Source organism: Protopterus annectens, chromosome 2.part2, assembly GCF_019279795.1.
Source record: "Protopterus annectens isolate FY-2018-M chromosome 2.part2, PAN1.0, whole genome shotgun sequence".
Lineage (NCBI taxonomy): Eukaryota > Metazoa > Chordata > Ceratodontiformes > Protopteridae > Protopterus > Protopterus annectens.
The window spans coordinates 174,426,844-174,450,824 of NC_056730.1; the positions used below are offsets into that span (position 1 = coordinate 174,426,844).

Here is a 23,981-nt window from a genome sequence, read left to right on the forward strand (position 1 = left end):
ATATATATATATATATATATATATATATATATATATATATATATACACATACATACATACATATATATATATATATATATATATATATATATATATATATATATATATATATATATATATATATATATATATATATATATATATATATATATATATATATATATATACACATACACATATACATACACAACAATAGATATTACCAATATACTGGCCGACAGATTCAGTGCCAACTTTACTCCTCTTTCCCCTCCCAAAGGACCAATAACAATATCAGTAGATTGCCAGGCACCCAGTATTACAGCTGCACAGGTTAAAACAGCATTGTCCAAGGCCAAGAACACAGCTTCTATGGGATCAGCAAATATCCCCGGCTGCGTTCTACATGAACTAGAGTGGACTGGAACCTCACCTATTTGCCCTGTTCAATCACACCCTCACCTCAGGCTTTGTCCGTAATGAATGGTGCACTGCTACAGTCATCCCTCTCCACAAGGGAGGAGCAACTACAGACCCTGGGAACTATCACCCCATTAGCCTGATGAGTCTGATATGCAAAGCTATGGAACGCATCATCATGGACCTAACAAACAAGGATATAGGGAATCTCCAAACTCTGGATCCTACACAGTTTGGTTTTGTGAAGGGTAGATCATGCCTGCTCAACTTGGTCGACTTTTTTGAGTCAGTCTCCAGAGCCGCGGATGAAGGCAAGGTGGTTCATACAGCCTACCTGATCTGACCAAGGCCTTGGATACCATTCCCCACTCAGGAATCATAGAAAAACTCTAAGCTAGGCATCAACTCCTAGATCACTAGGTAGGTTGCAAACTGGCTCACAGCTAGAACCCACAGTGTGAAAGTAGCTGACTCCAAGTCAGACTGTTGACCAGTCACGAGTGGAGTCCCACAGGGTTTGGTCCTGGATCCTCTCCTGTTTGGTATCTACTTCTCTGAAGTCGTGGCCAGCACAAAGGGACTGAAAGTTCACAGATGATTGCAAGTTGGGAGCTATTAACTCCCCAAGTGATGTTGACATCCCACAGAAAGGCCTCAATGAGACCAACAACTGGTGTCAGAGCCATGCCAAAAAATGTGGTCATCCCCCTTGGGAAAAACAATTCCCTTGAATTACCACATTGATGGTAGTCCACTGAACACAGAAGGCATTATAAGAGATCTAGTTACACAGTTTGGTGGTCAAAATAGAGGTTGCTGTCACATTGCCACTGTGGCCAGAAAGTCCTATGTGGCACATCTCATTACCAAGGGTTTAGCATCCAGGAAGAAAGAGGTCATTGTCTCCCTCTACTCTTCCCTGATTAGGCCAATCATAGAGTACAATGCCCCATTTGGCATGTATCTCACTAGACACCTGCAACAACTGGAGAGGCTGCAAAAGTACTTCACAAAGAGGATCCTATGCCTTAAACACTTGTTTTATATGGACAGACTCAAAAAACGCCAACTAATCGTCTCATATCGTCTTAGAGGCGATCACTGCTCGACTTACAAAGCCATGTCTGACCCAGCTCTGTTAGACATGATACATCTAAAGAAATCTCAATACCTCCACACCACACACACCAGAGACCTCAACCTCATTACCACAATCAACAGAACATGCTGGAGGGATGGGATAGATTTCCCATACATATCAAGCAGAGCACCTCACTGGCCCTCTTCAAGAGAAATCTTGATGAGTGGATGGGAAATAGAAAATTCTCCCTGGGGATCACTCCAGTGGCTCTACTCGACAGAGGCACTAGAAACTAAGATCAGGTGGTACGATGTCAGGGTAATCCCATGGGCTAGGATTGTAAAGGCTCCAGGGCCATTAGCTTAGTACACCTATACCTATATTATATATATATATATATATATATATATATATATATATATATATATATATATATATATATATATATATATATATATATATTACACACATATATACACTGTAAGGCACTCGTGGGTGTGCATGGTGCAAATATTTCCTCGTAAATATTTCCTCATTTACAAGGACTCTATGGCACTTAGGCATGTACCTGTCAAACCCTGGGCATGTGATAGATTCTGCATCATGCAGTTCTCCTCACACTTTCACACATTTAAATGCAATGTTGTTGAAGCTAGATTTTATTTGATTTATTTTATTTTAATTTTTGTTTACCAGATTGGACCACTGATCCTGGTGGGCCTTTGTCATGCTCAGCCAGAAACATGTGGGATAAGAACAAAGGTAAGTTCATAATGAAGTAATAAAAATAATTATTGCACAATCTTTGATTTACAGTGTTAACAGAACAATTTTGTAACAGATTACAAGCATTCAGGAGACTCAGGTTTTATCACAGGAGATATAAACAGATATTTTGTACAGGGTTTAAAACGGGCCACATTCATAACCTTTTGCAATTCATAGACAGCCCTACCATGGTGCATTTACAGGAAGACATGCAAACACCACTGTGTTCTAGTTCTGTGGCTGTGCGAATGCTAATTACACATTCAAGGGGCAAAGCATATGTACCGCACCCACAGACTTAAAAAACATGTTCAATTCATCATGGCATGATGTTTCCTACACTTTAACAGCACTCTGTGATTATTTACAGGATTTTAAATATTTTTATATGTAATTCCAGACTCTGACCACATGGAGGCTAGCATATTGACGTGGTTTGGATAAATCAGGTTGCCATTCAGTATCCCAGAATTTGTTGTTTGGCTCAAAAATGTTACATCATGCAGGCCTCCATTTGCCTAAAGCTCCTGTCATTTCATAGATGTTGCATGCGTACAAAGTACTGAGTAAAATTGAACAGTGTAAGTAACATTCCCTGCTGCTTAATGACTACTTAAAACAGAAGCAGTGCAAATGTCACATAACACACTCAAAGTGCTGTTTACTGCTGCCTTTTTTTCTAATTTAGTTTAAATGGTTTAAATTGCACTAATTTGTGAGAATGAATTCCAATCCATTTACTTCTCCCCTCCCCCGTAACACTTAGCTTCCCTAGCTGTCAAAGTCCTGAAGGTAATTTGACGTGGCAATTCCATTGATTTGCAGATCTCAGCATGGTGCTTGTCTTTGCTCTAGCATTTCCTTTGTTAGAGGGGACATTTTTTTTTTTTGCTGCACTATAGCCATGGCCTTACTTGCCTACATTCACATCCCGTTTATGTAGCAACTCCTGTAAGGTCTTGCACCAAGGAGCTAAATAATAAAACATTTAGACTATGAACCAGTTTAGATATTTATTAATTTAAGTGTTAAGGTATCACTTCATGCTTCCACCTTGTTAAAAAAATTGAGATTTACATGTGCAAAGTGTATTCGTATGCAGTCTTTGCCTACATATAGTTTTACTCCACTGGTTGGTTTGCAAAAAAACTTTTGCAGTGTCCCTGGATTTCTTTGTACATACAAACCCTGTTGCTACATTTTCCCATTCCTTTTTCTTGTGTCCAGAAGTCACTTATCACAAAGTAATTATTTATTTTTTTAATAAAGGACATCAATGTTGGTTTACCTTGAATCAGATAATGGATGCCACAGCAAAGAATCACTTTAGAAATATTTGTGCATGGACAAAATCCCTTACTAAATCTACTGACTAGCCTGCAGTGCAATTGGTGCTATGGCTGTAATATACTGGCGTGTTTGCTCATGCCTTCCAAATATCCCCACCATTACATACCAGTTTAGTAACTGGTAGACATGCCCATACACCTTTATCCATCAATATGTAGCTACTCCTGTTCATGTGATTTCATTTTCAGACTTAAGTGTGAAGCCACTACAAATGTTGCACTGCCACCTCTGATACCAGGGTAATGTTTTAATCTTTCTATTCCCACAATGCACACTCGCAGTATCTGGTGCAAATACAACAGAGGAGTATGCAAGCGATCCAACACTTAAGCATCATTTGCCGTGCAGAATGTACAAGTATGCACACCAAATTTCTGTTTCCAAACATCGGTGTTACTACACTAGTACTGAACATATTGAAATGTAACATGACCTGTTACCAGATGTAATTAAAGATTTTTTCCTGTATAAACAAATTTCCACGATTCTCTGGCTGTTTGGTTTGATTCACTTTACTGGCTACCTGCAGAGGTTTGCTCTTTCTTAGCAAGTTGCAGAAAATATTTTACCTGGTTAGTCTGACTGGGCACACTATAAACGTTTCCAGTGGCGTCCCGGGGTAAAAGCTCAAAATGGTGCCATCTCAGTCTGACCTTGTACTGTAGTCCCTTAAGGGCTGCCTTACATATCTTGAACAAGGCAGATCTGAATTATCTATTGCAATCTATCAGGCTGTATCAAACTGTTTGACTAGATGAACCATCTGTTTGCACAAGAGTCTGACTTAAAAAGTTTCTTACCGTAATCACAATCAGGCCGTGTATTACTCAAGCATATCAAGGTGAAATTCTAATATTATTTTCGGGACAGCCATCCAATCTCTTCACACCCTGAAAAATACAACAGCCACCACTCGTTTCTCATGTTCATCCATTCTTCAGCTAGCATTATCCACATCACATAGCACCATGTGACATCCCAACCTACCTGTTCCTGTCCAATACCTGTCAATACAGGAGAAGATTAATGCATACACCTAACTATACAGCAGCAGTCAAAAGGCAGTACTTAAATGATGTATCCACACGCTGGCTTTTGGTTACAATGTGCATATGCAGAAACTACTACATAATGCACTATTGTGACAAGCCTCTGTACCACTTCACGGTAGCCAGCCTCACAGAGGTCCACTCACACCACAACAGTACTTGCAGCTGCAGCCAGATCCACTCATCTCACCACTATCATAACACTCCTGCAGCTATGCAGGCTACCCCAACATGCATCCTCTTTCCAATTATGCATTATGTATATCTCACTTCTGTCCTCAAAGACCGGTCCGTAAAACTGCAGCTGCCAAACAACAACAAGCGCCACTACACTGCTGCATCATTTACTCTAACAGTCTCTAATGCTGCCACACGACAATCCCACTTTCAATACATATTTACATTCCCTATTGATGGACGCATGCAAATTTTAAGATTGCTCTTAGCCATGGCATTAACTGAAATTCAACCACCTGACTTTCCTAATGCCTGTATACTTACCCCACTGTATATGAATGACCTGCTCTATATTCTAAGAACTCCGACATGCATTCCAATTTGAAAGCCTGTGCTGTTGTCAATGTTGCACACTGCGGTCCTAAACACATTCCTAGACAAATGTTTACAGAGTTGTTAAATTGTATGACATGTCTTGTCAGTCATGGCAGTTTGACCAGTTGTTCAATACCAGGATTGTGAACTGGCCAGCACCCAGTCTCCACACACTATTTATCAATGCACACACGGTCAACCACAGTTAATGTGATATTACTTCTCAGCAACAGTTTAGCGTAGTTTCTCCAAATGATCACCTCAATACAACACAACCACTAGGTCTATACCAATACAACTGTTCACAAGTCATGAAAACGTAGTGCGGGACTTAGTGACATATATTTCACTAACTGTCTTCTCTTTCAGCACTTATAGTACATGTTAACTACAACCCATTGTTCCACTTCTGTCAAAGCTAATGTCCTTCTGTTGTGACAGTCACTTGCTAATGCCCCAGTGCAAGGAAAGGGCAAACATGCAATTCCTAGTCTGGGCCCTGACCAAAACAAGCATTTACATGTTGCTGCTTTTAACAATGTCCACTAAGTTCATAAGACAGGATTAATACAATGAGGCATTTCACTGTTGCAATTACAAATAACACTTTGCATGGTATTATAATAATGTACAAGTAATCAACAGTGGTAACTGAAATATCACAATGCATCATAATACATAAGCAGTTTAGAATTGATGTGACAGTAAATGACTCCACAGATATAGGTTAGATACCAGTCATCCAGACAAAGGATGACAAAATGCAGTAGTCGCACTAGAGTCATGTCCTTTGTGGGGAGAACATCTCCAACAGAAGAAATTACAAGTTAAATTGCATTACATGGATTGCACAAGTTACAGAACATTAGAAAATATAAAACAATGTGTTTAGTACAATGGTTCAGTAATGTTCCCAAATTGGGACTCACAGTTCTTATGGTCAGACACAATTACAATTGAGACCCGTCTGATTGGAAGCAGAGCTTGGTTAAGTAATTGCATATTATATTATTTACAGATTATGCTTTCAGTTTAATAGGTTAATCAGGGTTGGTACATGTGCAAAGCCAGTTCACTTTGAAATACTGTTCGATTCTGTTGATGTACTTTTTTTTTTGTTTTTTGCCAACAAAGTTGGCAAACAGGGATTCACCAGCATAGTTCTTAGCTTTGTGGGTTTGGACCAGTAGTTTGTTGGCTGATCGTAGGGATCTCAAGTTGCTAAATGGCTTAATATTTATAAGCAAGGGGGAATTCTCAGAGTGGTATACTATTTTGTGCGCTATTAAGAGTTTGAGGGACGTCAAGTGAAAGGTAGCTGGCTGAATAGTTTGCCCTGCCATAAAACTGCCTGTTGTCTACCAGTCAGGTAGAGCTGGAACCACTGGATTGTGTGCATGAGGGAATTTGACTTTTGAGAAAGAATGAGAAGTTCATGGTTGGCCGTGTCAAAGGCTTTTGACAGGTCAAGAAAGAGGGTGGAGGATTGCCTGTTGTCATTCCTGTTTTAGCCGATGGCGTTAGTAAAGGAAAGGAGGGCTGAGGTGGTGCTGGGATATGGCCTGAAACCATGTTGGGAGTCTGATAGCAAGTTATTCTGTGCAGGGTATCGCATTAGTTGCTTGTGTACACATTTCTCCATTTTAATTTGTAAGTGGGGAAAGAATGGCAATGGGTGAATAGTTGGACAGTTCTGTATAACTTCCTCCTTCATGGAGTGTGTTGACATGTGATATTTTCCAGAGGGAGGGATGGCGCTTTCGGATAATCTTCTGTTGATCAGAATAGATATGGGATATGCAATGGTATCTGCAGCTATTTGTAGGAACTCTGCAGGGATGAAGTCCGCAGAGAGTGTGGTAGGTTTCATTTTTTTTATGAGTGTTTTGATAACACTAGTGGATATGGGTTTTAAGGTAAATTGGGATCAATATAGTGGACAGATTAGTGATAACAGGAAAACATCAATCAACTGTTGCCATCACATTTATCACCTGACATCCATACCCGTCCCCTAACTTGCATCTCTAAAGAGCAAATCTTAATGAGCCACACTAAGGACAACAACAATGGTGGCTCTGGACCACACACACACACACACACACACACACACACACACACACACACACACACACACACACACACACACACACACACAAGTCATGTATTGGCTCTAAATAGAATTGGTAAACTTTGTGTAGTCACAGTGTAATGACTGGGAAATCTGGGGACTGTGTCCATTTCAGCATGATTTTTTTTCAACGCCCATGCAGCGTGTCTTTATACCTCACTCTGCACAGCCTACATACGTTTTTGCAGGTTTCCTGTCATTAGCCACCACCAATCATGGCATTAGACAGGTATGCCGGCAATACTGTGCAAGGTCACTATGAGTCTCACTCCAACACCTAGAGTCCAACAAGGGCAATCCACCTTCTCCTGCAGACCAATATGTGGTGGTGTGCCACATGGACCTTGCCTGGAACCTAATCTGTTTGCTACCATTTCTTGTTAAGTAATGAGCCAAAAGTAGGGTCTTTTGATGACGTTTGCAGAGGACAACCTCTGTGAATCAAGATGGTCATCTGTCCTATATGGATCAGATGGCATCAATGTCACTTCTGTTTCACACTCGCCAGTAATCACCAGTCATATGTCAGCCTTGCCTGCAAGTCAGAAGGCACATGGTCTTGGTGCTATAATGACCTTCCCCTAGGCATGTCTCAGGACTATAACCTGGCACATGGACTTTGTTGTCTCACAGAGTACACAAGTTGGGAACCAGAATTGAGATGTCTGACCACCTTACTGGGCTGCTTTGCTTGCAATCTGTATAATTGAATGGCAAATGGTAATTTCAACTTTGATTGATCCATCAATGCCTGTTTGACAGGGACAATTAGTTTAGACTGCAAAATACGACTTGGCCACAGTTGGGGATTCGACTGACCCCAAGGACTGCAGCCATTTCTGGATGATTTGCCTTATTTGCAAGCCTATGTAGCAAATCATGGACCTCACTGGGTACAGCGTACATACTGTTGTATAGCATTAGCATACACTCTGTCATCACAAATTTACCCAGGCATGTAAGGCTGCAGTAGTGTGGGAGGTCACTCTCTGGCAGATGCATATAACACCATTAAGTGCATACATGCAAACCCACTTTCTCCGGCAGACCACTGAGCAGTGTTCCACTTGTCGAGGGGAAGGTGGTCCACACAGCCTACCTGGACCTTGCAAAAGCCTTCGATACCATAAGATCACCAACTTAAATATAAACCCCTATGTCACTAGATGGGTTGCAAACTGGCTCAAGGACAGAACACCCACGTGGTTAGAATTGCTGGAGCCATGTCAGACTCCAAACCAGTTACAAGTGGCATCCCACAGGGCTCAGTCCTGGAACCTCTCTTGTTCGGTATATATTTCTCAGAGGTACAAGCTAACACGGAAGGACTGTGGCTGACCAAGTTCGCAGATGACTGCAAACTGGGTGCCATAATACTCTCCAGCCGACACAAGCATCCTACAAAAGGGCCTCATAGAAACAGACAACTGGTGCCAGAGCCATGGCCTCAAGCTAAATGCCAAAAAGTGTATAGTCATCCCCTTTGGCAAAAACAAAGTGCCCACAAATTACCACATAGGTGGTAATCCATTAAGTACGGAAGTAATTAGGGACCTGGGGACCCAAGTTGATAGCAATCTTTCATTTGACAACCACGTGGCCAAAGTGGTTAGAAAAACATTTTATATAGCCCACCTAATCTAGGTGAAAAGGCTCATGGTCTTCATGTTGTGCTGAGCTTCCCTTGCTAGGTGAAGGTACTCCAACCGGCCCAATGGACTTTACTAGTAGCTAGGTGAAGGCACTATAACCTACCCAATGGACTTTGCTAGTAGCCAATTTCTCCACCACATATCTGAGTCCGGGCTCAGCACCACAAAGGACTGCTCTGCATGTGACACATACCATTGGAGGTGTAATGGTAAGTTGTTGTGATCCACCCATGTCTCCTGAACAGAGACCTTAGGTTGATTGTGATAACAAGACACGACTATGCTTGTAAGGCCATGATGGACATTACATCAGATCATAGTAAGTCAGTATGCTACAATGCTAACAAACCCTGCTATCACTGTTTAATGTCAACTGACGAGTCATACACAGTTACAAACAATATGCACTCAAATACCAATATGCATTCATAAACCAGATCAGTAACAGGAAACTGTTAAAATCGATGTACGATATGAAGAATTCTGATTAAAAAGGTACTTAGCCAGCACGTGGTTATCTTTACTATATTAACCTGGGTTTTCTTTACTTTTTCCAAACCTATAAATAGGTCTTTCAATTACCAGTGCCTTCTCCAGACATTCGCACAGAGCTATATTCTTTGGAATTACAAGTACTGACATGGGCTGAATTTCTCTTTTGGATTTTATGACGTCTATCATTAGGTCATAGATATAGTCAAACTTTCGTTACTCAAATATTGGCTTTGCTACCCACCTTCGGATACACCACGTTGCATCTACGGTCTATTTTTGCTGCTGAGTTTCGAGTAGGGAACTGGACCACTGCTTGTTCACGATTCAGGTTTTCCAGAATCCAGCTCCATCATGCTATAGCAGCAGTATCTGGCTGAATATCCTGGACTATCACACCTCCCATCACCCCCTAACCTTATTTCCTTCCCCTGACTATCTGCCAGCAGATGATTCTGATGGTGTATCCAGGTATGCTGCATTACTGGGAACAAATACTGCCTTTGAATGGCATAGAAGGTTCTCACTGATAAACTCCAGCCCCAAATATGCACAGAAAATGCACATTATTGGCATATGTACTACCACTGAATAGAAGATGTGAAGTTCCCAGCAGGCATTCGGCCTATAACTGATTGACTTTCCCACTGAAGAACTACATGTCCACTAATACCTTCACAAATACATAGGACCCTAACTTTGTTTTCTTTTCCACTTCTGCAGCAGGACTTCAGCATTTTCGGCAGGTCAATTTTAACAGCAGTCAATCAAGGCAAGACTCAAAAACAATGAACTTTGGTTTTCTTATCTTCTCATCTTCATCCTCTTCCACCACTGTGTCTTCCATGTCAGTGGTAGTCATGCTGTCAGAAAGGTAGCTCCAATTGGGATCCTTTTCAGTCTCATTTGTCGGAGAATCAGAGGACTCACTCTGCATGCTTGTGTTATGCATATCCGGAGTGAGCTTGATTGGAGTGCTGCAAGCCTGCACCTGAAGAGACACTTAGGCACTTGAGCTAGATGTGGCTACTTCACTGCAAGTATCAGCCTCCTGTTGAAGACATGAGTTGACACTGACTTTTCACCCACTATCATTGAAAACTTGATCTTCTGGTGTTCCTGACGGGGTCATTTTAGTCTGAACAAGTGTGGATTTCATGCAGTATGTGTGGTCCAACAATGACACTACATCCTCGGGAAACTGTACAGCTGCATCCTTCATCTTCCATGGTCTTTGATTCTGTTCCACTAACTTTGCTTGAACTCCTACACTGATCCCTTTCTTTTGCCGGAAGTGTGTTTGGCATGCTACCGTACTCCTTTCCACTGCAGTCATTTCTATGGCTTCCACTACTTCTTCATATACTTGTACCTGCAAATCAAAGAAAACTACCTATGAAATTTACACTGCATAGCAGGCTGTCACAACAAATTATCCTGTTTAGGACACCAGATTGCACACTATTTGGTTCAATGGATGATGCTCAATTCACATTTCCATGTTTAATAGTCTGTCACTGTCTAAAGCATTATGTCCATTAGCATTGCTTTTTTTTTTTTTTTTTTACCATTTGTACATGCTACTCTACAGCAGCTAACAGGTAGTGTGCTAATGCCAGCTCCTTCCAGTGTAAGGGAACATGAAGTGCCACATCACTGTACCAGCACTGAACACTGGTGCTGTACTTCAGAATGCCTTCAGTAACCATCTATCCACAAAACAGTTCAAACACTTAACACTACACCAAGTCAACATCTGCCTTGTTGAACAGTACAGAAAATGCACATTCCTCACTGATCTCCTATCAGTACACACTCATTGTGTAGTGCAGCATTAACCATGTCTCTCTCCCTAAACAAAACAGTTCTCCCTACAGTGACACTCTCAGTGGTACACCAGAGCTCTGCCACCAGTTCATATTGCACAGGTCTTCATACATATGTACCTCTACAGGTTCTGGCACAGGACGGTCTTCCATGTCATCTCGAACCACTGCAGGCTCTGCTTCCTCATGCACCATCTCCGTTTCATCCTGCCTCTGCACATGGCCATTAGGCTGTGGTAAGGAAAAAAAAAAAAAAAAAAAAAAAACAGGCAACTGTCACATTACAACCATCACCCTGGATGTTGTCAATGCTGGATGTATGTGAAGGAGAAAATGAAGTTATTTACCTTGCATTGGCCATACAGTTGGTCATTCACAACATCTGGCAAGGATGGCTGGGTTGTACTGAGAAGTTCCTCAATAAGCTGCAGGGGGGTAGTAAAGGCATTAATGACTCATACTACACAAGCGTTAGACCATACAGTGTACGTCATGCTAATCAAATGCAAGTATCCCATAAATGATGTGTTGTTCAACGTCTTACATTTTCATGCTGTTTGCACTGCAGCCGCTGCTCAGATGATGTCCTTGGATGTGTAGTTGCAAAACTGAAAAGTGTGGGTACCGCGTCCTTAAGTAGTTGACGAGTAGGCCGCCTTGGCTTCATGTTTTCTGGCAGTAGTTGACTCTTGTAGTCCAGCTGAAATTGGTTCTCTGCAAAATGCTTGGAGCACAGGAAGTGACGTGGTTTTGAACTGCTGACCGATTCTTTCACAAACCTGCCTATGTTACCGACATCTACCCCACAGTTCACCACCCATCGTGTACACAGTTTAATATCACGTGGAAAGCGATGGAAGGATACACCAGGTGGCAGATTGTCTCGGCGAACACGACAACCATAGGCAAAACACGTCGGCATGGCTACACTCACCTAAATAAAAATAGAAAGAGTAGAGGCTCAACTCGTACTGAAAGATTTTAAAGCACAGCTCAGTTGCACCGATTAATATACTACTTCACAGAATACTTTGCCAATTCCTATACAACTTTGCCAATTCCTATACAACTTTGACTGGACTTCATGAGCTGTAAAAGACCTATGCTTACACAAATCTTGCGATGGCTACTCATTCCTTCTTGGGACAGTCCACACATACTTGCCCAGTGTTGTCAGTCTCACCTTACCTGACTTTTCTCAGCCACCACTCAAATGCCTGGTTAAGTGCCACCTAAATGCACTCATTATGCACAGCTTCATACACTAAGGCAATGAAGTATTGATCTAATGAAGAATCAATCAATCTAGAGAGAGACAAATGGATGCCGGCAAGTAAGGATTAAAAAAACCTTTATGCATTACTACTGCTGCCACAAGCCCATATGACATGCAGAGACAGGATAGGCAAACATGGTAGTTAGTAACAGTTCAATTGTCACACCAGTAAAATATCCATATATTCTTCGTCAAATAGTAATGCTTGCTAGTAGCCCGTTTACAGTGCAACTGCCATTCAAAGCTTCAGAGTTTTGGTTCAAGCACTTGGGATTCACACAAGGCCATTGAGAGTGTGGAGCATTTACCTCTTGTAGCCAAACCCTCTACCACCTAGGGACACAACTTATGAGACGTGCGTTAAACTTAAGAACCTACACTATTAGTCCTCTCCCGACAGTATTACTGGCACTGAGAATGTTGGCAACACAAACACCACACTTCAATCACCCCCCCCTGTACTGGTCTCTGAAAGAATTGGCTGGACAGTGGGAAAATGGATTGCAAATAAACAGACCCCTGGCATTCCACTTGTGTCCATGAAAGACAGGGTCATCACACACTGACATGTCTGAACTTGGACGAAACACTTGAGTATGCTTGTAAGCCCCTCTGGGTAATACACTTGAGTAACTGCCATTGATTATTTGATCATAAAAAAATCGCGAGTGGCGTCCGGGCACTGTGATCATTAACCACCAAGACTTGTATGCTTCACCAATAATACAGACCAAGACTTGTATAAAGTGCATCAATACTGAAAACCTTAACATATGTCTGAAAGGTATAACAAACTAGTGGACATAGCAAAGCCATAAGCTTTTCAGACAGCTGGATACTTGCACACAACAGCAGACAGACACTTTCATGGCATCGAGACAGTTTCACCTTTAATGGGCAAGAGATTACTTCTACAAAAAGGTTAAGCAATGCCGCCAAAAAGCAAATGAGATAGTGACTAGCTGGTCAACAGGGAAAGGTCAACAACTGAAACTCACTGCCTAGAACACAACCCTCAAAAACATCTATCTCAACACACCTACAAACCATTCACCCACCTTCAGAAGAGGTTGGTACATGGGCAAAGCCAGTTCACTTTGAAATAGCTTCAGAGAGGCTTGCAATAAATGCATCCGAGATACTTCAGGTGCAACACTGGGTAAGACAGGGCTACAACTCAGCCTGCTAGAGAACTCAAATATGTCCATAGACCATCATTAAAACATCTATGGACCAGCTTGACATTTATTTATTTATTTATTTTACATTTGTTGACCGGGCTAGTCCAGCTGGATATATGTCCATTTTCAGTGGAGGCCCGGGGAGAAAAGCTCCAACGATATTACAGATAATTCACAGCAACAGTCAATATAAGGTCAAACATAATAACACATTGAGTCAGAACATGTGATATACATGCAAGCAGGCATAGTCATCGCAGGAAATTACATAAATAAAGTTTAGTAGATATTTGCTATACAGATTCTAACAATAATTTTAAGGGTAATTTTAATTTAAGGGTTCCACACACTACTTATACTGGTTGATTTCCATAACACCTCATGCAACTGGGATAACTAGTCAAGTACAAAGCTACTGACCCAATGCTTTCCAGAATTTATCAGTTCCAAGGCCTTAAACCAGCTTATTCTGACCCTCACCAGAGGATGCAACATAAATGCACTCATTACGCCCAGCTTTACACACTATATACATAACTTGCCTAGCAGCAGGTTGAAATCTGACCACAAACTGATCACCGTGGAAATGTCCGCCTCAACGCCACCCCCAGCCAAGTTGACCCCCAAAGCCAGTGTTGGGCAACCTAAAAACAGAGGTGGCTAACTCATCAGCACCCATGCCCAATAACTACGAGTGCAAAATACTACAGTACTGCATTGTATGAGTAGGTATACAAATGCATGAACCTTGCCATAACAATTAGAACCAAGACATTCTCCTCCAAAAAAAGAAAGCCACTCTTGTGGTCCCCAGCCATCAACAAATTCTACAACAGAACGGAATACTGCGACGCAAAGGTAAACACAAAACTGGAATGCCTCCCTTAGAGTCAACAAATGCAGACATCCCTTATGAAACTCTTGCTTTGGACCACAAAGCCTCCAATAGATATATCAAACACCTCCAAGGGAATACTCAGATTTGCTGTGAGTTATCAAATGGCACCACTTATAGTGAGCCAACCTATACAGTCAGGATGCTTGCTGACAGATTCACTGCCAATGTCACCCACCCAAGGGCCATCAAAATTCTGGTGCCGTGTCTAAGCGAGATTTCACAACAGCCTATTCAAAATTCAGAACACTCTGCACAAACATGCACTGGCTGCATACAGGTTGCTGAAACCACAGGAAGCAAGCCCTAAACAAACCACAAAAAGAGGATGCTAGTTGAATGCAAATTTTAATATGGTATAACAAAAAAAAAAAAATTACTATATCATGACCAGAGTCAGAGTAATGTTCATAATGACAACTGTAAAATAACTGGGATAATTGCAACTAGCAAGGGCAACTATGAAGTTGAGACATCTTTGGAGGATAAAGACAACCAGGCTTTCTGTGAACATTAAAGTTAGCATGCAACAGTGTGCAACACTGGCATAGTGTTCCACTTGCAACGAGCAGAATGGCAAAGTGATTTTTGCATATTAAAGGGCCATTGGGGTGGACCCACATGATGAGCCTGCCAAAGAACACAATATGCATTGGAACTATACTTGATCACTGGCCTAAGTAGCATGCATAGATAGGAAAATTAAGAATGGTCTTGGTGGTGCTATCCACCAACAAAAGGAAGCCAATCGGGTGGTCCCCTGCTATAAAGAAACTGTACAACTGAAGGAAGAAACTGTTGCAAAAGATACTAAAATCTCATGAGTAGAGGAGGTCAGACTCCGTAAGAAGCTGCGATCCCTTAGATCCTCCAGAAGCCATCTAGGAAAACAAAAAATTGCCACTGGTTCTAAGGACAACCGCAAAGCATTCTATAGCTATGTCAATAATCTGAATGGCAACACCCAAATATGCTCCGAGTTGCTGCACAGCAGCATGAAAAATTACAGAACCAAAGGATATTGCCAACATCCGGGCAGATAGGTTCAGTGCCACCCTAACCTGCCTCTCACCCCCTAAAGGGCTCATATCTATACAGGAAGAATGCTTGGTTGCAGTAATCACAACTATGCAGGTAAAAGCTGTACAGTCTGAAGCAAAAAACACAGCATCCATAGGACTGGACAACATCCCAGGCTGCATTTTACATGAAATTCAGAACGAACTGCTTCCCCACCTAAGCACCATGTTCAGACTCCCATCAGGCTTTGTGCCCACTGAATGGTACACAGCAACACTTATCCCACTCCACAAAGGGGGAGCCACCACTGACCCCAGGAATTATTAGCCTGGCGAGCCTGGTCAGCCAAGGCCATGGAATGTATCATTGTGGTACTCAAAGACATTGGTAACCTCCAAACTTTGTACCCCGCCCTGTTCAGCTTTGTGAAAGGCAGATCATGCCTCCTGAACCTGATCGACTTCTTTGAGGGTGTCACCGAAGCCAGAGACGAGAGTAAGGTGGTTCACATTGCCTATCTGAACCTCGCCAAGACTTTCAACACCATCCCAAATTCTGGAATTACAGCTGAACTTTCTATAAATCTCTACGTCACAAGATGAGTTGCCAACTGGCTCACTGAGAACCCACACTATAAAAGTTGCAAACTCCAAATCTGACTTCAAAGCAGTGACAAGTGGAGTAACACAGGGTTCTGTCCTAGGACATCTCCTGTTTGGTATCTACTAAGGCTAACATAGAAGGCCTAAGGCTAATGATATAAATAAAACTTACAGCATACTTAAAAAAAGTGAAGCTGTTAGTATAAATGATGGGTTGCCTAATACCTATAACAGAGCTGAAATAAAATTGTTTGTATAATACCATTAAGTAGCGAAAATTATGCCAGACATCAAAAACAAAAAAAAAAAAAAAACTAAAAACTAACAATTACTGATAATGTAAGTAGCCTAAAATACAAAATCATGTTCATACTGTCTTAAAGCCAAAATAATTTTAGTCATGGCACAAGGACATCCTTATAAGCTACTTGTATAAATAACTCCCATCACAGACAGTTACAAATTAACACAGTAACCTTACTATCTCATGCAATATATAACAATGAAATGTAAAAAATGAATATGGGGATAGTGGGTATAGGAGATGCAGACAGACAGTGCTGAAAAAGCATTCATCATAACTGCTTAAAAGTGATGAAACCACTCCCTACACTTCCCATATAATGCACCATCTCTAAAAATTTCTATGTATACCAAAACACCAAGCAACACTATTGCCTTGACCTTTTCCTCTTACTCAGAGTTACAGGGGCCTGCGTTAAATGTGAACACGTACATTATAAAGCTTTTCCCTCCTTGTCCTTGTAAGAATTCTTACTTATTGCAATCTTTACATGCCAATCTTCCACCAGAAGTGCTGGCTTCAGGAAACGGCATTTTTCAATTCACATAAAATGTCCTGCTTGGTCATTCCAAACTTCATTACAATGTACAAACCATCGCATAATATGAAAAATGATAAGCCGAAAATACATTACACCACTGGGGAGTTAGCACTATAATGCACACAAGGTAACTGCTTCCTACTGCTAAAATGTAAAACAAGCACAGACCATTCCTGCAAAGCAGAAGAGAACATTTCTCCATTTTTTTATGCATATCCTAATTTAGCCTTCCCAATTATGCTTCAAAGACTGGTATTTTTATGCCCTGAGAGGCTACCGCCTTGCAGAAAGGACAAAAACCAATCAGCAGCGATTATGCACTTTCTATGCAATCCTAAACCCTTTCAATTTTTTTTGCCGACACAATTTGCCAAGCTTTGCTGTGATACAACAAAACACATGTGGTATCTGGTGGCTAGAGCAGCTCATACCTAAAAAGTGTTGTACAACCTGCAAAAGAAACATTGGAAAACATCCCAGTGAATAATACACTGACCACAACTACAGCCAATACCAAACAGGAGTCAACAATGACCTCAGGCTGCTTTTACCCAAACAGTACTCAGAGTACAAACAGGATTGAGGGCTACTATGTAGGTCTCTGGACAGGTCCACATTTATAAGCAGCAAATATAGTACTAAAATAAAATAAGCAAGATACTGAGGCAATAGTTCTGAGAATACAAGCACTAATGCTATTTTTCCCTTCATGTACGACAATTACGTCCTACACTTCAAGTGAACAAGTGTGCGTTCCTTCCACCCACATGGCCATTCCCTGGTTCTCACAGAGCCCCCTCCTTAGAGTCACTAAAATGCAACTCAACTTGGATGCAGCACGAAAAGAAAAAAATCACACCAATTAATTTGCAGCCCTTTCTGCACTACCATTCCAATGTCCCATTATCTGGCTATCTTGTCCCATTTACCATAAATACTAATGTGTGCATACTGCTTTACTTCTACAATTTGTATTTTTTGTACATTTTGCAGCACATCAATGCACAAACACCAACAGATATCTAATAAAGCAATACTGTCTCACGATGAAAATAGACTTGGCATTAAAACTTCTCTGCCCTTGAAACTCACATTCATTGAAACAGCATTGAAACACATTAATCTTTCTTTCTACCGTCTTGACCAGTGCCCATCTGGTATGTGAACTCCTGAGTAAAGATGCATTAGTAAAGGGTCATATTTGCTGCCAAAGTAATGTGCAGTTCACAGGAACACATTCTATGATGATGAAACTTGGTTTAGTGCATCTTTGATACAGAGTTTTTCATCACACCTGTCAGTCACAGAATCGATTCTTAGGCACAGCAAGTTGAACTGCTTAAGCCTTGAAGAATGAAACATCATTACTGAGCTTATTTTACTTTAAGCTTGAAGCTACTTGGTTATCAGCAAAAATTATTGTTTGCAGTGTGGATTCCATGTTAAAACCAATAAAAACATCAAAACAGGCTGATACTGGAAATAATCAATTTTCCATTTGTGTGACCAGCTTTGGTGTACCTTTAAAATGACTAACTTGTAACTAGAGCATCAGTTTTTCTACTAGTTACTGGTAATCAAGATACATTTCTTCACAGTTCACTTCAACTAAAAATAAATGCATACATATATGCATTTGTAAATGAAACTTACAACACAGTTGCAGATGCAGACATCTGGCATTAAAGCAAACTAACACTAATTTCTTCTTGTTTTGTGTCAGATTCTTTCTAGATTGTGCTCATATGGAAACTTTGATCTTGGGAAACCTATTAGAGGTAAATTCTCTGGTGCATGGTACAGCATTTCTTTTTCTTGTGTTCACGGAGCTCATATGTTTATATTCTATGTTTATTTACTTTCTTTTTCATTTATGCCTTTAGTATTTTTAATTAAAATACGCTTGACTTCCTAACAAGTAAACATAATAATACCAGTCTTTTCTGTGAATGGAACAAAACGTTTTACACGCCCAAAGAATACTGGTGCCTTTCACTGTCAAACCACACAGCTCAGAAAATGTGTAAACAATTCCTCTTACAAAACAGACAAGCTTTCAGACCATTACAAAAAAAAAGTTAAATACTTGCGTGCTTTGAGTTCTTATGAAACCACTAAACCTCTGAGAAATCTCATTTTTAAGAAGTCATACAATTTAGAATTAGTACACCAAGACCTCCAGTACTGCAAAAATGGAACTTCTTGCCCCATCAAAATTTCTCTGCACACCCTTTCACTTAAGAAAAGCCTCAACACAAAATGCTTACACACATAAATGCAGCAGTGGCATTCTAATTAATCTAATTAAAAGCAAAACAAAAAAAAAAACACCACAATACAGCAGTGGCAGATCCACTTAAATTCAACTTAGGCTACAAGACCAGTTTAACAGCTCTGACTAGGAACTAAAGCCAAAAACTATAGTGGGTCTGGAAGCGTGATGTACCTTGCTTTGTGACAAAACAATGAGGCCTGCAACTGGACAGAAGGCTACAAGCTGACAGACCTGCAGAAAAGTTGTGGACAGTGAATCATACATAAAAAATTGTGTAAAGCATGAGAAATATAATTTATAGCCTTCTGGGCCATTTAAGCCCAGCCAAGTTCCCTTCTAGTGCCTGAATCACCCTATTCCACTTGGCCTTACCTATCCCATGGTCAACAATTGTACATTACTCCCAGTGAGAATAACCACGATCACACCAACAATAGCTCTCAACCCATCTCCAAACTGAGGAACACTAGTCCAGGTAATATGGAGCAATTGGCCAAAATGTGGAACACATAGTAACAGCTTGCCAAATAACTAGCAGGGTCCTGGTATGGTTAAAATATGCTGATTTTACTTATAAAAACAGATGGTCTAATGAATTCATAGTATTTCTTTTTTTTTTGTCTATATACCCCGAATATCAGCAGTGCCATTTTCTGTAAAGAAACCAGCATTGGTATGCATATGTTGCATTTACGTTGGATACCCCCCTCAGCCCAACCCACACGGAGCCATTCCAGTATCTGATTAGTTGACTGTTTAGCCCCAGTTGCCATAAGCACTATTGAAAAGTGTCAGTGTACATGGTGCTTTACTTGTACAATGATTACTGAATTTTGGATTTAATTGAACACCTTTATATCAAATTTTCAATCAAAAAACACTTCTCACAGAGATAACAGACTTGGCATTAAAACTTCTGTGACTGAAAACTCACATTCAATGTAACGTCATTGAAAACTATGTTGAAAGAAAATGCATCTGGCCAGCGGCTCATTAATTTTACCTTTCAGCTCTATTAATAATAGACCCCTTGCACATGTTTTGTACCACTCAAAATCTCTTATGCACCTTCCTGAATGCATGAAATTAGAACATATAATAATTACATTGTATTCTGTCTATAAAACACCACCTGTTAAAGCGTTTTGTAAAGTTATAGCCAGTAAGCAAGTAAACTAAGCATATGAGTAAATAGTGCCAAAACTGCCCTATTCCGAACATTTCAACCATACAAGGGCACTCAAACCTCAGTCATTACAACCCACTAATATCACTCAATATGCAAAGTCTCTGCAGAAGTACAAGTCATTCAAATAATTCCACATGAGGGATCGGACTATAACTAATGAAAAGGTTGCTAGGAAAAAAATGTTTAGATTTAAGTAGTTCATGTACAAATTCACTGCTTGCTACCCTTGGTGAATAAATTGCCTATGTTACATTATAGTGATAAGCAGTTAATATTGCAATGGGGAATGGATGGCAAAGTAAAAAAGGTTCATGGTTAATAGGCATCTTATCCAAAGGAGGACATACAACACTGCAGCACCCCACCCTCTTAAAATACAGCACAATATCAGCAATCCGTCTACATGCTGTGGGAATAGAACACAAACTTCTGCATCAAAAGAAAACACATGCTACCTGATGTGCTACTAACACTGCTTTAATATGTTAAAGAGACAACAGTGATGTTTGTGTCTTTCGGCTTTTCCCGGTTAGGGGTCGCCACAGCGGAACTTCGGTCCGCTAATGATTGGCAGTTGATTTTTACATACCAGCTTGCAAGGCCTGACGCACAACCTTCAATGAAGGTACGCCCATTCACGCAGGTCTCCACGCAGAAGACGCTCTAGCTGAGAATCGAACCGGACAGCGTCTTACTGTGAGGCGACAACGCTACCACAGCACCACCACCACAGACAGTGATATGATTTGCAAATCAAAACAGTTGCATATTTTGGGTAAAATATTCATGCGCTTGTTTCCTGTAGCTAAGGTGCAGGCCTTGAGCGTAAGGAAATTACTAACTACATGCTAACCTGAACTACACACACACACTGCTCAACCTTTAAATGCACAACATCTGGAATAATTGTAAAATAAATAGGAAGAACGAGTACAATGAATAGAGTACAATGACCCTTTTGGTATGTACCTCACAAGACATCTACAACTGGAAAGGCCGAAGAAATACTTCACAAAGAGGATTACCGGCCTCAAACAGATGCCCTATGCAGACCATCTCAAAACACTCCAGCTTTAATCCACTGCATATCGCCTACTCAGAGGCGATCTCTGCCATACATACAAAAGCTATGTCAAACTGAGAGCTGTTGGACATGCTCCACTTAAAGAAATCCCACTGCCTCCAAGCTACACACTCTAGGGACCTAAACATTGTCACCACAATAAATAGAACATGCTGGAGGGATAGATTCCTGTCCCAGAGACTTCACGTATGCACTCCAAGAAAAATCTTGATGACTGACTGGGAGACAGGAATTTCACCCCAGGGATCACGTCTGTGACACTGCTCAACAGGGGCACACTATAATTCTCTTGGGTGGCAAAAGCCAGGGTAGCTTTTAGGCTAGGCTTATATAGGCCTTAGAGTCAATAGCCTAGTACCTACCTATGGACATATTACAAATATTTCTCTCAGGAACTTAGAAAATCCCTAGAATAATAGGATTTCTGTTACTATGTGTTTTTCTAAAGGATATGAAGTGTAGACAACAAATTTGTCATCATTTAAAAACGTCACTACTTTGTTGAGGCACAAACAAAAATATGGGGGCCAAATCTGGACATTCTGATAAAACCTGGCCATTTCAGGGCTATATGCTACCCATCTCTTACACAGAGACACACAGTACCAGAGGACTCCAAGACAGAAACGCACTCTACCACTACAACACAACACTATTCACGAGAGACATAACTCAACCTTAAGCCCCTAAGGCAAAACAGCATGCCCAACGCACTAGTAATAGGTTACTCGATAGTGAGGCACTGATGTCCCACTCACCCAGTTGAATAAGTAGAAATTAACAGCTGCCTCTCCGGTGCCTGGAGCCACCAGATACGCACGCAGTCAGGTCCCTCATAAACAAGTAGAAGTATGACTGTCATTGTACATATGGTAGTGAATTACCTGAGACATAACTCCGTGGACTACATGAAGAGACATGGAGGAGCTTGTGGATTATGTAGCCTGGGGTGGTGTGACCTAGCCCTGAATAGCATCCAACAATCACCCAGAATGATACCACAGTACAAAAAAATGTGATTGATTACAACCATTGACGAAGTGGCTGGTTTCATTAGAAGGGGATCCAGTACCTCCCTGCCAGGGATAACATGGATTGACAGACCTCTATGCTTTGCCAGAGATAGTCTGCATCTGTCACCCCTGGCCTTCTGGATAATGGCCAAGTCTCTTGCCACCCCCATAGTTCCTTTTTTAGGATGTGCTCCAAAGACCAAATTACAACCATAACAGCTACAAAGAAATGCAAACTGCGGGTCATGCAGCTTAATGCTAGAAGTCTGAATCTCAAAATGCACTCACTGGAAGCACTCCTTAAAATAAAATAGAGAAAATAGACATTTGTGCTGTAACAGATACCTGGTTCAAAGCAGCAGAAAAGCACCCCTACACTGCCAGGCTATAACTCATTCAACACCTTGGACCGAAGCTCCAAAGACAGTGGTGTATTCATATTCATAAAGGATGCACAGACCTCCAGACTGGGGGCCCAACATAACTCAAACATACTTCTGGTGCAGCTAACATTGGGTAAGACAGTGATTCAGGGTGTAGCATTGTATAGGTCCACAACCATGTCCCAAGACTCACACTCTAGGTTCCAAAGCACCCTGGAAAATATTAGGGACCAACATCACACTCTCATACTGGGCAACTGCAACCATCCCTCCATTTCCTGGGAAACTACTCCTGTAGCAATACACTTGCCCAACATTTCCTGGAATTCATTAATTGCAATGTCCTGGACAAGTTTGTTCTTATCCCCACTACATGTAGCAACATCCTTGACCTGGTCATTACTAACATGGGTGACTGCTGATAGACACCAATAGTCAACTACTCCCTGGTTAGCTCCCAACACAAAGTAATCACATTGACAATTCCTCACCCTCCCATACAACCCCCAAAAAGGAACCACCATAAAAACATGCTCAGCCAAACACCTCACAGTTTCAAGAATGGATTTTAAGCAGGGAAACCTTCTTAGACACAAGGCACACCTCAAGTGGATCTGTTACCCCCTCCCCCCCAGAGCAGACAGCTATCCAATTTCTTCATCAGGGATCACACTACACTAGCCTAGAGGGTGAATGCCTTCAGCTTTCCATGGAAGGGGATGTTCCTATATGCCTCCCCTCTTACCAGTAATCCAAAACGTCCTCCTGAAAATTAAGAAGGACCAACCAGAAATCATGCTAGTGGCTGCCAATTGGCCAAGGAAAAACTCATTCACTTTATTTCAATGTCTAGCCCAAGGCAATCACCACAAGTTACACCACAAGGTGGACCTATTCACTCAGCAGCCACTTCAGGCA

At 41.1% G+C, this 23,981-nt stretch overlaps 1 protein-coding gene across 1 annotated transcript in view; it reads right to left on the minus strand.

Moving 5' to 3' along the window:
- The window catches only part of LOC122795928, a 557,622-nt gene that overhangs the window by 264,302 nt on the left and 269,339 nt on the right, over window positions 1–23,981 (minus strand). The window contains exons 6-8 of the mRNA XM_044064409.1: window positions 11,845–12,234; window positions 11,648–11,725; window positions 11,421–11,531 (exon numbers count right to left, since the gene is read on the minus strand). Coding sequence (XP_043920344.1) covers window positions 11,421–11,531; window positions 11,648–11,725; window positions 11,845–12,234 — 579 coding nt within the window. The remainder of the gene's footprint in view (window positions 1–11,420; window positions 11,532–11,647; window positions 11,726–11,844; window positions 12,235–23,981) is intronic.